General features: G+C 36.1%; 1 protein-coding gene across 6 annotated transcripts in view; it reads left to right on the top strand.

The window, feature by feature from the left end:
- Positions 1–14,428, top strand: part of ctif (CBP80/20-dependent translation initiation factor) — a 153,847-nt gene that overhangs the window by 70,514 nt on the left and 68,905 nt on the right. For all 6 annotated transcript variants that reach the window (XM_041247598.1, XM_041247608.1, XM_041247627.1 and 3 more), the window contains one exon: positions 8,311–8,387. In XM_041247598.1, coding sequence (XP_041103532.1) covers positions 8,311–8,387 — 77 coding nt within the window. The remainder of the gene's footprint in view (positions 1–8,310; positions 8,388–14,428) is intronic.

The following is a 14,428-nucleotide window of genomic DNA, read 5'->3' on the forward strand; positions in this document are numbered from 1 at the left end:
TTTTCATTATAGATTTTAAACATCAAGGAATTTGAATAGATTTGAAAATACATAATTACATTTTTTCATTTGGCAGATATATAGCGAGGAAAGCAGTTTTAAAGCTCCCATAGAGAAAGTGGACTTTATTTTATCAAGACATTTTTCTTTAAAAAAAAAAAAAGACTAAGTGAATGAAGGGGATAGTCGAAAGGAAACTATTGTTGCCTGTTTGAGTCACCACACTGTTTGATGTTGAGGTGCTTTATTATTCTGGAGCTGCACAAGTCTGTGTACATTTCTACTGTCTACACATTACACAGACTTACCTGAAGCCCCTGTCCCGTATAATCCAGTAACATGTAAGTCTGTGTTAAAGGGCAGTAGACAGACCTGAGGGAGTGGGATCTGACTGATGGCTGTGGGACCCACTAACATTTATTGAGGAAATGACCTACTTTCTCTGTGGGATAATTAAGTCATAAATCCTGGTCTTTGCAGAAGTGGTTAGACTGGAAGTGCTTTGACTACTAAAAGGATTTCCCATAGAAAAAATGTAAGTGTAAATGTAAGCACTGCCTTATTTCTTACCTTACCCCCTCCCCCTTATCATTTAGTTAAAGGCCTCCTTCAAGCAGAGACAGGTAATTGTGCCATGTGTGGTGATTTTGTAGTGTGGACTGATGTCCACTTAGGACTAATAGGAATTCAATCTCAGGCCTCGGAGATGTAAAGATATTGAATTCTCCAGTAGTTACACCTAACCACGTAGTTCTCGGATTTTGAACTATTATCAGGGCATGAAGGTAAGGTCATGAAGGGCAAGGCAATGTTGCCTTCGTTGGGCGTGAAGATTCAGGGGCACCAAGGCAGTTCTAGGGGAGGAAAAAGGCAAAACATAAGTCCAACCCAAGGGCACCAAGGTGATTTCACACTCATTTATAAAACAACCAAATACAAATACAGAGAGCCTATTTTAATTCAAACAAAAACAAATCAATACTTTCAGTGATTCACACACTAATTGTTACAGAAATAAAATATAGATCACTTTTCCACTGCAAAAATAGAGCTAAATATAGTGCTTGTCTGTCGTGTAATTTAAAGCTTTTTTAAAGCCCTCGGTGTCGTGTGTTTCACAAGGTAAGGTAAGCAAGTTCAAGTGGGTTTCACATAACAAGTTATTCGCTGGTGAAGCGAATGTTTAATTAGTGCATTTTTAGATGTTAAAAATAGTATTATTTTAGAAATGGAGATTTTCACAGAGAATTGGCACTGGTTTTGATTCATGGAAATTGTGAAATCCATGCTCACCATGAAAAAATACAGCCTTAGTGATACAATAGTACAAATAAGCGATGTCTGTGAAGGGAAAGTTAAAGATAGATTTTGAAGAAAACTGTCAAGATTTATCCATGTACAACCTGTACAAACAACATGGCTTCGAAAAAATTAAAAAAAAAAAACTCAATGGCAGCTTCGTCAGGCAAAGGAGAGTGCTGTGCATCACAGTGACGAACAGCTGGACGTACATAATGTTAGATGGTTACATTTGAGAGACTTTATATAGTTTCACAGTTCTTGAAATTTACAGTTCAAACGATTTACAGTTTTGTTATGGTGCATTGGTGGACACTCGATTCAGAAAAAAAACCCACAAAAAAACGGTATGCTGTTTTTAAGCATACACATTCTAACCCTTTTGTGAAAGCACGCATTTTATCGGTTAAAAAGCAGAACTATGTAAGGTCGTGCGAATGTATTACACAAAAATAAATGAAAACAGAAATCTATGTATTTCTCAAGATTGTGTTTCATTCACTATTATGTTCTCTCTCTTACTCGTCACATAACGCAGGGTGCTGCTATTTGATCCATGTCATAGCTACTTGATCAGTTTTTGTTTTTTTGTTTTTTTGTAAGAACTTGAGCAAAACCAGGGGTGAAATTCTGCCGGTTCTGGTTACTGGGACCGAGATCTGCTTTCCATCCAACGCGGATGCATTCCATCCACTCGCACAGTCCACTACCACAACCTTTCTAAAATGTGCTTTCATTCAGCACTGTTCATCCTGCTTGCATTCTGTTTCCTCATACTGCTTCTGTTTCTGTTAGCTGCTAGTGGCCACCATTAACGTCAGTATAAGTCACTGCATGTTAATTGGCCGAGCTTTCATTCTGATCATTTTGGCATAGGTCGCAAATCTCCGCCCATTTCACTTTCTGTCAGTGCTCATTCGTTGAAGACCTTAGCAGTGCAACGTGAAAACAGCGGGATGATTAATTTTGATTATTATGAGGTAATAATTATTTTCGTTAGTGTGGCAGAGAAACTGTCTGAAATATTCGAAACGAACATTGCTGCACATGAATTTGAAAGCAAAAAGTCACATCTGTGTTCTCCATAAATTCCATAGATAAATATTAGAAATAATTATCAGAACGCGTTTTGTCTAGCACCGATTTACCACATTGCCAGAATTTGTATGAAAGTTGCTAAAATGGTAAATGATGTGCGGGACAGTAGGGATTAACATTGAAAAACAGGATTAAGAAAATGCTGCTTCAGATTTGGTAAGAATACAGGATACAGATGTAGGTGTGCTTCACGCTTTTCAAACACGGGCCCAACTTACACAGTACATGTTAAGCGTAGTGCTCAAAATTTTGTTTTGTTGTGATCCTAGTATTTTCTGTTACGAGGACTATAATAAAGAAAACCAAAAACGCCAAGGTGTTTTTAATTTGTACAATGCCCCCTTTTCTAAAACATTATGAATAAATAATTTTTTTAAAAAGGCATAAGTAAACCACGGTAATATTACATTATAAAAATGTGTCTTTTGCCACTTTGATTATGGTGCAGGGATATATTTCTTTTATATTGGCCTCGCCTGGAAAATCTTCTTGTGGAATAGATAATGGTAATCAATCTACGCAAAACACAACAGAGACACACACAATATATTATTGTACGATAAGTACAAAATACATAAAAGAAATAGACATGTGTTCTAATCCATGGCTATTATTGTAGCATGGTCAGGTCATAACACGGTTGTTTGTTTTTTTTTAATACTTTTTTTATATCATCCTTTTTTTTTAGGATATCTTGAAACAAAACTGCCTCTCTACAGCAGTTACCACATAGTGTAATATTTCTTAATGCTTGTCATTTAAGGTTTAACTTAAGTGTTCTATTAAAGCAAGTACATGACTGAGTGATACAAGCAGAGGTACAAAGCTTTCGGTATTTTCAGCTTCCTTGTTTATGGTGACTTGGTTATAATTGATAAGTTCTTTTTTAAGCCTTATTTTGTCCTTTACCGATATGTATACATTTGAAAAGTATTTATTCATTGTTTCCATGTTTTAAATGTTTACACCTGGCTGTGCATATGAGTACCTGCACTTGTTTGTTGAGAATTTCACCCCTGAGGAAAACTAATGATTATATACCTATGTGTGTTCATTTTTAGAATTGGTGTTTTTTTTTTTTTTGGGGGGGGGGGGGGGGTGAGGGGGGAATAACATAGAATTACAAAACAACAACAGTCATTGAAATGTATATATAAACTAGCAATAGATATGTTGAAGACATGATCTTATATTCTCAGAATTTCTTTGGAACGACTCCTCCTTCCACCACGCTGTGCGCAAACGATCCCGGTGTGCAGAGTTCACTCGAGCTCTCCTGTACCGGGATCCTTTGCGCACAGCGTAGGAAGTTCTCATTGAAAAGTGGTTTTCCATTGAAAGTGACCATTGCAGTTTGTTTTTAAACAAAATCTGTTGGACCACCCATTAAACAACAAAAGCTGACACAGTCAAAACTGAATTTTGGTATGTTACAACCTCCATCGTCAGCAAAGCAAGTTATTTTTATCAGTACGGTGGGTGGCGCAGGATTATGTCATGCACGAGGATTTTATTGGAATGCACGACTGCCCAAAAACAGACGCAGAATCAATTTTCTTGACAGTAAGACATTTTAGTACATTGCGGATTGGATATGGATTGCATGAGAGGACAAACTTACGATGGTGCATCAGTCCTTGCATCAAATATGTTAATCCTAAAGCGCTTTCAGTTAATTGTGTGAACCACAGTTTGACTCTTTATCTGTAGGATAAAGTAGGACTCTATATCTAGGGTGCGGCAGTCAAAAGATATCACGCCGGAGACTGTTAATTGAAATGCTGCACACTCATCTGACCAAAATGAGAGGGTCAGAAGAATTTCACAGAATTTCGGTTCAGATCATACTAATAATGATTTATTTAAGCTCTTTTACATGTTGCTTTGCCGCAAAATAAAATGCATTTTATCCCTTGCTGTGTGCATACATTAAAAGTCCTGCTGTTATAGCCTCTGTGTTCTTCAAAATATTTTACATTCATTGCATACTATAGTGACACCGTACGGCTCAGTTCATACACCATTACTGTTAGTTAAACGTGTTCGAATGACTTTGAAACAACCAAGGATTATTAGCGACTTTTTTTACAAGGTGAGGCAGATTAATAATGTTGATTAAAATATATATATATATATATATATATATTATATATATATATATATATATATATATATATATATATATATAGAGTCTAATAATAAGGAATAACACCCTTGGTAGCCCGCAGTTTAGCGAACAATTCTGACAGTAGTTTAGTGGGTTTGGGGGCTTGCCCCTGATAGACACTGTAACTTACTATACATAAGTGCTTCTGTGATTTTTTTCATGGCTAGCTATGGTCCTGCTTGGTTAGGACATTTCTTAGCGCCAACTCTTGAAGATAATCAGAATGTGGGGCTATCAGAAGATGCCTCTACATCTGCCTTTAAATGCTTAAGTATGTTACTGTTATAGTTTTGGGGATGAAATCAAGTCTGATTACTGTAGAAAACTATATGAAATGATTGGACCCCAAATTTACAGTAGAACTTTAATGCTTATTATTTTGCAAGTAAAGTTGGATTTTGTATTAAAACTGTGTTGAGTGGACTATTTGGTAAATACAGATCTAGTCCCATGTTGAATATAGTGCAACATTTGCATGAAGTCATGTTAGCAAAGGTAATTTAACTGTAATTCATGTTCTTACTGTTGTACCCCTGAAAAGTGAGCGATTATATCTGGGCTCTTGCTGTAGTTTTATTGCTTTATTAATTTAGTTCTGCATTAAAGCTTCCTAATACCATAACAATAACGTATATAGCATTCCAGTTTCCAGGGTATATATACAAAATTCAAAAAACATATTTAACATACGATTTGTAAAATAAAAAAAAATCATAATTCTGTAAAATGCGTTATACCAATATAAACATGAATTTTCACAATGAAATATATATAATAACTATTCTGAAACTTGATACTCAAGTATTTGAAACGCATGCTAACACAGATGATAATTGGATTTGATGCCCAGATTACATTTTTAAAACCTTAATACTTAATACTTTAAAAATTAACTATGGATTGCCAAAATGCCTGATTCCTGTTCTATGACTGTCTCTGTGTTGAACGGCATGCTTACAGGGGCCTAGCGTACATTGAAGCAGCTGCCAAGGTAACAATCACCTAGGTACATTTAAAAAAAAAAAAAAGAAAAGAAAATACAAACATATTTCAAAAGATTTTTTTTTTTTTTTTTTTAAATATGCCCACTGTTTAAACAGCTTGTTCAGTGGTAACAGTGCACTGGATACTGAAGTAAATTGCAGCTACGTTCCAGCATGAATGTGACAGCACGCCTCGTTCAACCTTGACCTCTGTACACCAGAAGCAGTTTAATATGTTTGATTTGCTCTCGCAGCAGTATGGGTGAAAATAGACTGAATGGCCTTTCCCTGCTCTGTGTCCACAGAGACATGCCCCAGGAGGAAGTGTTACAGCATTTCCATAGAGCAGGCCATAGAAGGATTGGCAAACCATTTAAAGTAAAGCCTTCTAAATCACTGTTAATTGTGGCATCATACAGTCTCAGCAGTCCAATCAGTCTTAGCACTTGTATCAGCAATTTTATCAGTCCCAGCAGTGTCTGTACCAGTCTTACCAGTCCCAGCAGTGTCATCACCAGTCTTACCAGTTTCAGCAGTGGCAGCACCAGTCTTACCAGTTCCAGCTGTAGCATCAGTGTCACCATTCTCAGCGTTAAGTTCAGTAACAGTGAACCAAACACATGTCTCAATGAAGGTGTACTTGTCTACTTATTAATATTTATAAGTTATATTCGTCTTGTCCTTTTAATATCACATATTTCTAACAGTGTGAATAGAGTAATTTTAGGTTGGTGTTGTTTTTGATGGGAGATTTGTTGAAAAAATGTGTCATGAAATTTCAAACATCCAAAGTGGGTCACTGGGTAAAAAGAGTTAGCGACTCATATTGCTTTGCAGTTTGCATTAATAGTCTCCAGGCTTCATGAACAGGCTATGCAGGGTTTTTTTTGACAAAAATGTCATTTTTTTTGCCTCAGTAAAAATCTATTCCTAGCTACGCCTCTGGTTTATACACCTTGCAAGTCTGTGCTTACGCCTCTAATTCTAAAGACCCTTCACAAATTCTGCCATATGGAATCCAGCAGGGGTGACAACAGTAACATAGAGCACAGCCTGGAATGCGGGTTCTCAAAGCATCCCTCCAATCAGAAGGCTGATTGCACCTGGAAGCTCCAATCAGAAGGCTGAAGAGATCTCTCAAATGCACAGTGTCAGTAGAGGTTTAATTTACAGTAATTGAACCTTATCTTTTTAGAGTAACACATCAAGCAGTAGCAAACCGAAGAAGCAAGAATAAACCTTTATTTATATTCTTTGTAATTGCCCTTTTTGTCTTTTTACCTTCACTTTTTGTGGTCCAGTCAGAGGAACTTTCTAAGTGGTGTTTGAACAATTCTTGATGACTTAGTGTGGTAGACCATCAGTGGACATCAAAGACTAATGATATAGTTATCGTTACCTTTGTTCTTGTTACTGTTGTTGTTGTTATTATTATTATTATTATTATTATTATTATTATTATTATTATTATTATAGATCGCACATACAGTAGATGGTGATTTGATCAACAGTGACTCCAAAGAATACATTGCTAGAAATCAGTTACAGAGTGAGCATGGATGGAGTCAGCCCCAGAAATTTCAAACCGGGGTATTTATATACAATATATGTGTGAACGTCATAAACATGTATCATAATATGATTTTTTCCATTTTATTTTCTTTGGAGAATTAAACTACACACATGTATGTTTTATTACATGGATTAAGTCCGTACCTGAGTGACTTACATACATAGAAACATAGACACATACAAGCTTAGAAACAAAAACTGATGTTTTAAACATTTCACTGGCTTTAAGAACAAACAAAAAACATTCAGATAGATTTTATTTTTAACACTCAACTGTCACAATTAAGTTGGTTGCAGTACAGTTAAGATTTAGTTTTGTTTTTGTTTTTTTATTGATTTGTCCCCTCTGAGGACACCTCTTTCCTTGCATTTTGATTGAAATGTCTGGAAAATGACATTGCAGCAGAGAGCCCCAAGAGAATAGAAAGTCTCATTTGGATATAAGTGATTTGCCTGATTCTGAACAGTTATGTTGCCTTCTACTAGTATCTGTTTGTTCCTTTTTCTTTGTTGGTTCATATTTGAGGGGAGAAGTCCATGCGGAATTATGTCCTGTTTTCTCATTTCCATCCCTGCTTATTGCATGCCTGCTTGTTTTCATGTCTTTAGATAAATTCTGACATACCAAAATACATGCAGGCACACATGTGCAAACAGTTCTGTTACACAGGACACATTTATGACAGAATTTGCCAGTACAGATTACGACAATTTTAACAAAATGCTTCTTCTAGTTTGATCTCAAATAGTAAGTTACAAACATATTAATGAATAAAGCAGTTGAAGCCATTCTGAACTTTACTATGAACTTAATGAGACACACTAAAGCCTTTAGGGATTTGTCAATAGTAAGTTCAGGTGTGAATATTGAAGTTCATAGTAAAACCTGTAGTGGTTCTACAGTAACAGTTTTCACATAAATAATGAATCAGTCTCTCTGTCAAAAACAGTTCACATGCAAAGACACATGCCAATAATATAAATTCACATACTTATACACAGTTAGGGATCAACACACACACACAACCATACAATAGCTGTTCCTGTATTGTGAAGATATTCTAAAAGTCACCAAGGAATCAAACTGCAGCAATCAGGACGTCCGTCACAGCTCTGTCACTTCATATCTGTTTATGTGCTTCTGCTCGTAAATAGCCAGCCAGTAGATTTTTGTTTTCTTCTCTCCCTCAGGTCTACCAGCCTCTACCTAATGAAGCTGAAATTGCACAAACCAAAAAACTGTTCAGAAGGCGAAGGAACGATCGGCGGTGAGTACAAAATTCCAGCGTCCATTTAGCATCCTGCATAGTGCTTCACCACCCTCCCCAATTCGTGAAATGAATAGGCGATGGGGACGGGCATGCGAAATTCAACAGCATTTAATCAGCGGCCCTAGCAAATGCACGGCAGGTGGTCCTTTTGTAGGGCCGATTTGATAAAACCTCATTTCAGATTCACTGCCTGAATCAGGTCTTTTAGCACATGGAGGGGGGGAGCTTTTTGATTCTTTTTTCAGAATTGCATACAAAGCTTAGAATATTGGCTTTATAGAAAAGAACTTAGAAAAAAAATACATATATATATATATATATATATATATATATATATATATATATATATATATATATATATTCAGTTATTCAGTTATGAATGGCGAGTGACTGTTCCTTGCAGCTGTATATGCTTCCCTACAAATAATGAATCTTGTCAACCCCATAATAGTTTCAAAACATATTATGGTCACTGGTATGTTTTATGAAGATGTAAATACAAACTTTACCATATGCATTCTTCTGTCATGGTTACCTATATTATATCCCTTCATGACTCTTGTTAAAGTTATTTTCAGTAGCGAGAGATTAGGGGTTGTGTGCTAGGAAAATCAGCAGGCTTATTCACTAGCTTAAAATACATTTTGCTTCTTCAGGTCTGGTCCAGCAGGAAAAAAAGTCATACCATCTAAGAGTAATTTATCGTTCTGGGAACAAACTGCTGTTGTGGCCTATGTCCATTGGTACGGAGTATAATTCTTACTGTACACTGAAACGAACAGGCCTCTGTTGTGGTGGATGGACTGAAAGGAAATGGACACCTTTTGAAGTTTGCATATACAGCTCAAGTTCCATTGTAAAAAACTGTCTTTATTATTTGATTTAGAAAGTGTTAAAACCTTTTAAAATTAAATAATAGAATGTTTTTGTACCTGCAGTCATAGCGTTGTCTGCTGATTTATAGCTTGAAAGAACCTCTCATTTTACAACAATGATGTCAGTAAAGTTAGTCAGAGAATCTCACAGAGTACATGGATAACAAAGACAGAATACAAAAGGATATTAAATCATGTAAGGGATGACCGATCATTATTGTTGCCATCGTAGAAAGTAAAACATAACAGGCAGTTTTTTTTTTTTTTTAATTTAAATATGGGCATAGTCTCTACATCCACCACTGAAACTCAATAACTCCATGGGTCATAAAGCACAGATTACATTTTATGAAGCTCTGCCACTCTCAAAAATGCAGTAGTGTGAGACCTTCTGAAACTGCAATAAAAATAGAGCTTTTAAAAACACCTAAGTGCTTCAGTTGCATAGTAGTGTTAGTAAGAGCTGACTCCCCAAAAGCTGCTCTGTAATTGCTGTAGCCTCAGACCCAGAAGTGAAGGAAGGTTCAGCCAAGGGGTGGGGTTGTGCCGAAGTCTATGATTACTCAGACAGGCCCTGCTAGTTCCCTTTCCAAACATTCGCAGTTGAAAAGTAACATCTTAAACCAGTGGACAAAACCATTTTTTTTTTTTCTTTTTCTTTTGGGAGGGAGGTAGGACATCAAAGAGGGTTGGATGTGTAGCAATTAACCAAACAGAAGTGCTATTCATCCAACCTCCGCAGGGGATTGAATGGAATGTAAGTTATCATCTACACCCTTGTCTACCGACACTGCTGAAAGATTGCAAAGAAAGAACTGACTGTCCATAAACCAAAACCACTCAAAATATGAAAATCTCCATTAAGTATTTGGGAAACCACAAGTAACAGTACGAACAAATATTCCCTTGTTCTATTTAGTTAGTGTTAGCTCAAGTTGCTTTTCAGTATCCTGTTTTTTATGATGGTTTATATATTTATTTACTCGCATGATTTTGGCAATGCTTTTATTCACGTGTTCATGGAATTCACTAGTCTTGGAGACAGGTCCCTTGTGGATTTTTTTAGCACTTTGCTCTTGCAGATATTTAGGGTTTTTATAACTTTACTAGAAGCTTTAAAAATAAGCATCCTTGTGTAGCCATTCAAGCTCATGCTATAGGTGTTCCCAGGGGGTGAGGTCTGAATTTACTGTAGTTGCACCATAAAAGGCTAATTTTGCTGTTGAGGATGAAACTGAGGACTCTATGCTGAGTTATGGAAGTCCCTCATGGCCAGTTACTCTCCAGCATTGGTCCCTGTTAGAGTATTGGAAGGATATAAATAGTGTGTGAAATCAACTGATCAAATAACACAGAAGAACACCTATGGCATACTAGAGCCAGAGAATAAAAAATATTCCTTAACAATAAACCTGACTTCATAATCAAATATATTTTATTAAGTACAAAAAAAACCTAAATTCCACCATAGAACTCCAAAGTTGTCCATCCCTGCATCCCCCATTATTCAACAAACATTCTGACATCCGTGTGTGTGTGTGTGTGTGTGTGTGTTTTCTCTAATGCAAAAGCCCTCTTTGAAGCAGCACCTGCCTTAACCATACCTCCTGAAGATTGACGAAACAAGAGTTTGAAAAACCATTGCCTTAGCAACACAGAGAGCAGAATGTCTGCTTTAAGCTTTGATCGGTTTGCTTTCAGACATGTCAGGCCCCGTCAAACATAATGAGACTGGGACAGTTTCAGAGTTGAGTTACAACTTTACAGCATTTTGAAGCTCATCATCTGCCTTATTATGATTGTATTGTATTGATCTTTGTTAATGAACTGGAACAGTGCACCTCCTGAAGGTAACTTGGATTGTAAACTAGAAATGCACAAAAGAATAGGGTTGCTAGCATGTTTTGTTTATACATTGTCCCTGAAATGCCTTTTTGCTTTGCTCCTTTCCCTGTCGTCTTTCATCGTCTTCAAATATACAACCGATGCTCTGACGTTTCCTTTATAAAATATATTGCAATATTTTGACCATAAGCAATTCATATAAATTGATGTTCAAACCAAAGACAAAGGCTAGTTAGTATTTGTATATTGTAGCGTTTTCAGGGTTTGAAACGATGGAGGCTGAAGAGATGTGATGTTCAAAAGACTCAAGACGATTGTATTTTACAGTTCTAAATAAATAAAAGCAAGGGAAGGGGAACTGGTAGAAAAATAACAGAACTAGGCTGTCTGAATCCCTTACGTTTCCAGAACATGTGAACTGGAGGTCTTCACGGGTCCGAATGGGTTTCGGGTAGAACATTGTTGCACAACACTCGGGTTTGGGTCCGGTCTGTACAGTTAGTGTACCCCATTTCCATAATACAAAAAGCTATGCATTACTATTAAAGAATGGTGACTTTCTTTGGTAATATTTGTTTTACCTTTACTAAACTTTTGCACCCTGCCGAATTGTGCATTATTTTGAGATATGCATGTGTTCCAGCATGAAGTGTTGCTGTCAAGGCTGCTTTTAGTATTGCCGGTCATAAGCGGGAGAATCGATGTGCTTCTCTAGAAACGACTTGTCTAAACAATCTTTTATTTTGGAACAGCAATCTGAAATGAAGTGCAAGTATATACAAGTATATGTGCGAGTTTATGTTTTGTTTGGGTTTTTATTTGTTGGTTTTTTAATTCAATTATTCCTGTTTTGTACCTTGTTTGTGTGTGAGACAAAGCACCTCGGAACTGGAGTTCTCAACTCTCCCGCTGTGTGTGTTTGTCTCTGTCCACATCCCTTATGTAGTGTTTCGAACCCATTATTCTTTGGGTTCAGGTTGTATCTAGGTCTATTATTACGAGTTTTACTTTAGTTCGGGTCAGTCAGGTAAAAACGATAATGTTCCGGATCAGGTTTGTTTTTTTGGACCCTTGAAGTCATCTAACATGAACACCCACTGGTGACCCAACTAGCCCTTTCGCTCTTAGAGACTCCCTGGACCACGGCTTCTCTCAAGTCTTTATAGCCTCGTGCCCACCCCCCACATAATTGCAGGACAGCAGATCCACTTCCTCACCCTACCATCTAGGCACTCAGGCTCCCTAACCACCATGACTCAACCACTCACCTTGCATGCCCCATTTGAAGCCCGCCTTCCCCTGAAACAACAACGCAACAATCCCCTCCCTCCCTTAATCTAATAGAACACCCACCTTCCCCAAGAGCTGTCACAATATGTTGCTTCAATAATTGCTCAAAACATTGTCCTTCTTAAGTGTGTCTTGCTCTGAAGTTTAGCATTTCCATCTTCATTCCTACCACTCACCCTCTCCCTTTCCTAAAAACAGATAGGATTTTTTTTGTTAGCACTTTAGAATACAAGGCATGTGTACATGAGTAATTACATTGTAATTATTGATTGTTCCTGCTCCTACAAGATGACAACTGTGCAATTCTATGGAAGCGGCCTTGTGAATAAGTATTGCTACTTGGTGTAATTGCTTGGTACATGCCATTTCCATGAAAGTACACACTTATTACGCCAGTAGTTGCCCCATAATCTAAAGCGCTACCTTTTTTTTCTATGAAGAAAATACCTACTATTTCTCAATTAAGTTTATTTCATGCTAAAATCAGACTATACAACCGAAGTCAATTGCTAATTTCCTTTACAGAGGTTTTACCATGGAACAAAAAAAAAGACTATTTTACTTTAATGATATACAGTCATAACAGTGTGTTGTCTGGTATCAGATTAATGGAATAGGAAACCCTGGAGTTGTATAAAGAAATAATATAATTGGTACGTTATCAATTATCATCACGATCACATCGTCCATAATAAAATGGCCGCTGATGCTATTTTAGTTAATTGCTACCATTAACATTGCATTAGTATAATAGATTCTTATTCTTATTAATTTAGAAAAAATCAATTAGATTAATTATTATATATAGTAGTTCAGTATGTTTGTACTCGTTATAACATGCCTGTTTAAATATTTAAACAAATTTCTTTATGTATAGGCATTTATCAACGATAATCGATGCATTGACATTTTATTTTTCAAAATACAGTTTTCTTTAACAGAATATCCAATAACTAAAAACACTGTTGTGCATAATAGTTCAACAAAAATTGACATTCAAATTAGAACACTTCCCATTTATAAAAAATATATATATATACAGTATATGAAGGACTTGAGTTTTTAACAACTGAAAAGAATATCCGTGCAACCGCATTAGGTGTCCCTTTACATTGTTACTAATAAAAAATATTATATTTTAACAGAAGTAATTTCTATCTGAACTATGGTTGTTCATTGCTGTTAAAATTGTATGTCCAAAGCAAAACATTTTAATTAATCTCACAAATCCTGACTAATTGAACTACTGTACTAAATTCAGCTTCTTTTTACATAAAATTGCCATATAATCCAAACACAACATGCTTTAACACAAAAGAAGGTAATCGGTAGATTTAATATTGGCATTCTTTTGAAATAATTATGCATAACATAAAACGTATATGCTGTGTTCTTGTCACTTTTTTTTGTGCAAAAAAATGCATAGATTTACCAGTGAAGCAGCTCAACTAATTTTACACGGGGTATATGCAATGCGAATGTAGAGGCCTAAAGTGCGTATCCTAGCAACACGCTGGCATTGTTTATCTACCGTATTATCACTAAAAGAAGCACACACTAGGTTTTAATGCAAACCGGCAACAGGAGACTTGAAACTGTTCAAGTTTGATGCATCGATTCACCAATGTTATCGAAGCTCAGGAAGTTTAAGGACACATGATCAATAATCGATGCATCGATTAATTGTTGCACCACTAATAGATATGTACCAGAAGACCCATAGAAAATATGACAATATAGTTGTAAGTGTACAATTCAGCATTTAACAGTAATCACTGTGTTTAAACTGAGGTGTTTTTTTAATCATGTTGTTTCGATGTTTCTAGCACTGAAAAATGTTACACAAGTCTATAGATCTGAATGGATTAAATGTATGTGTACTATATAGTATTTAAATACCTATCATGCACTTAAAACATTAAATATGTGTTTTTTTGTTGTTTTTTTAAATCATTACCCAAATGTGTTTGTATTATACAGATCCTGGGAATCGTAATTAAGTCTTCCAATAATGTACATGAACCGATC

Source organism: Polyodon spathula, chromosome 1 (genome assembly GCF_017654505.1).
Source record: "Polyodon spathula isolate WHYD16114869_AA chromosome 1, ASM1765450v1, whole genome shotgun sequence".
NCBI classification, from domain to species: Eukaryota; Metazoa; Chordata; class Actinopteri; order Acipenseriformes; family Polyodontidae; genus Polyodon; species Polyodon spathula.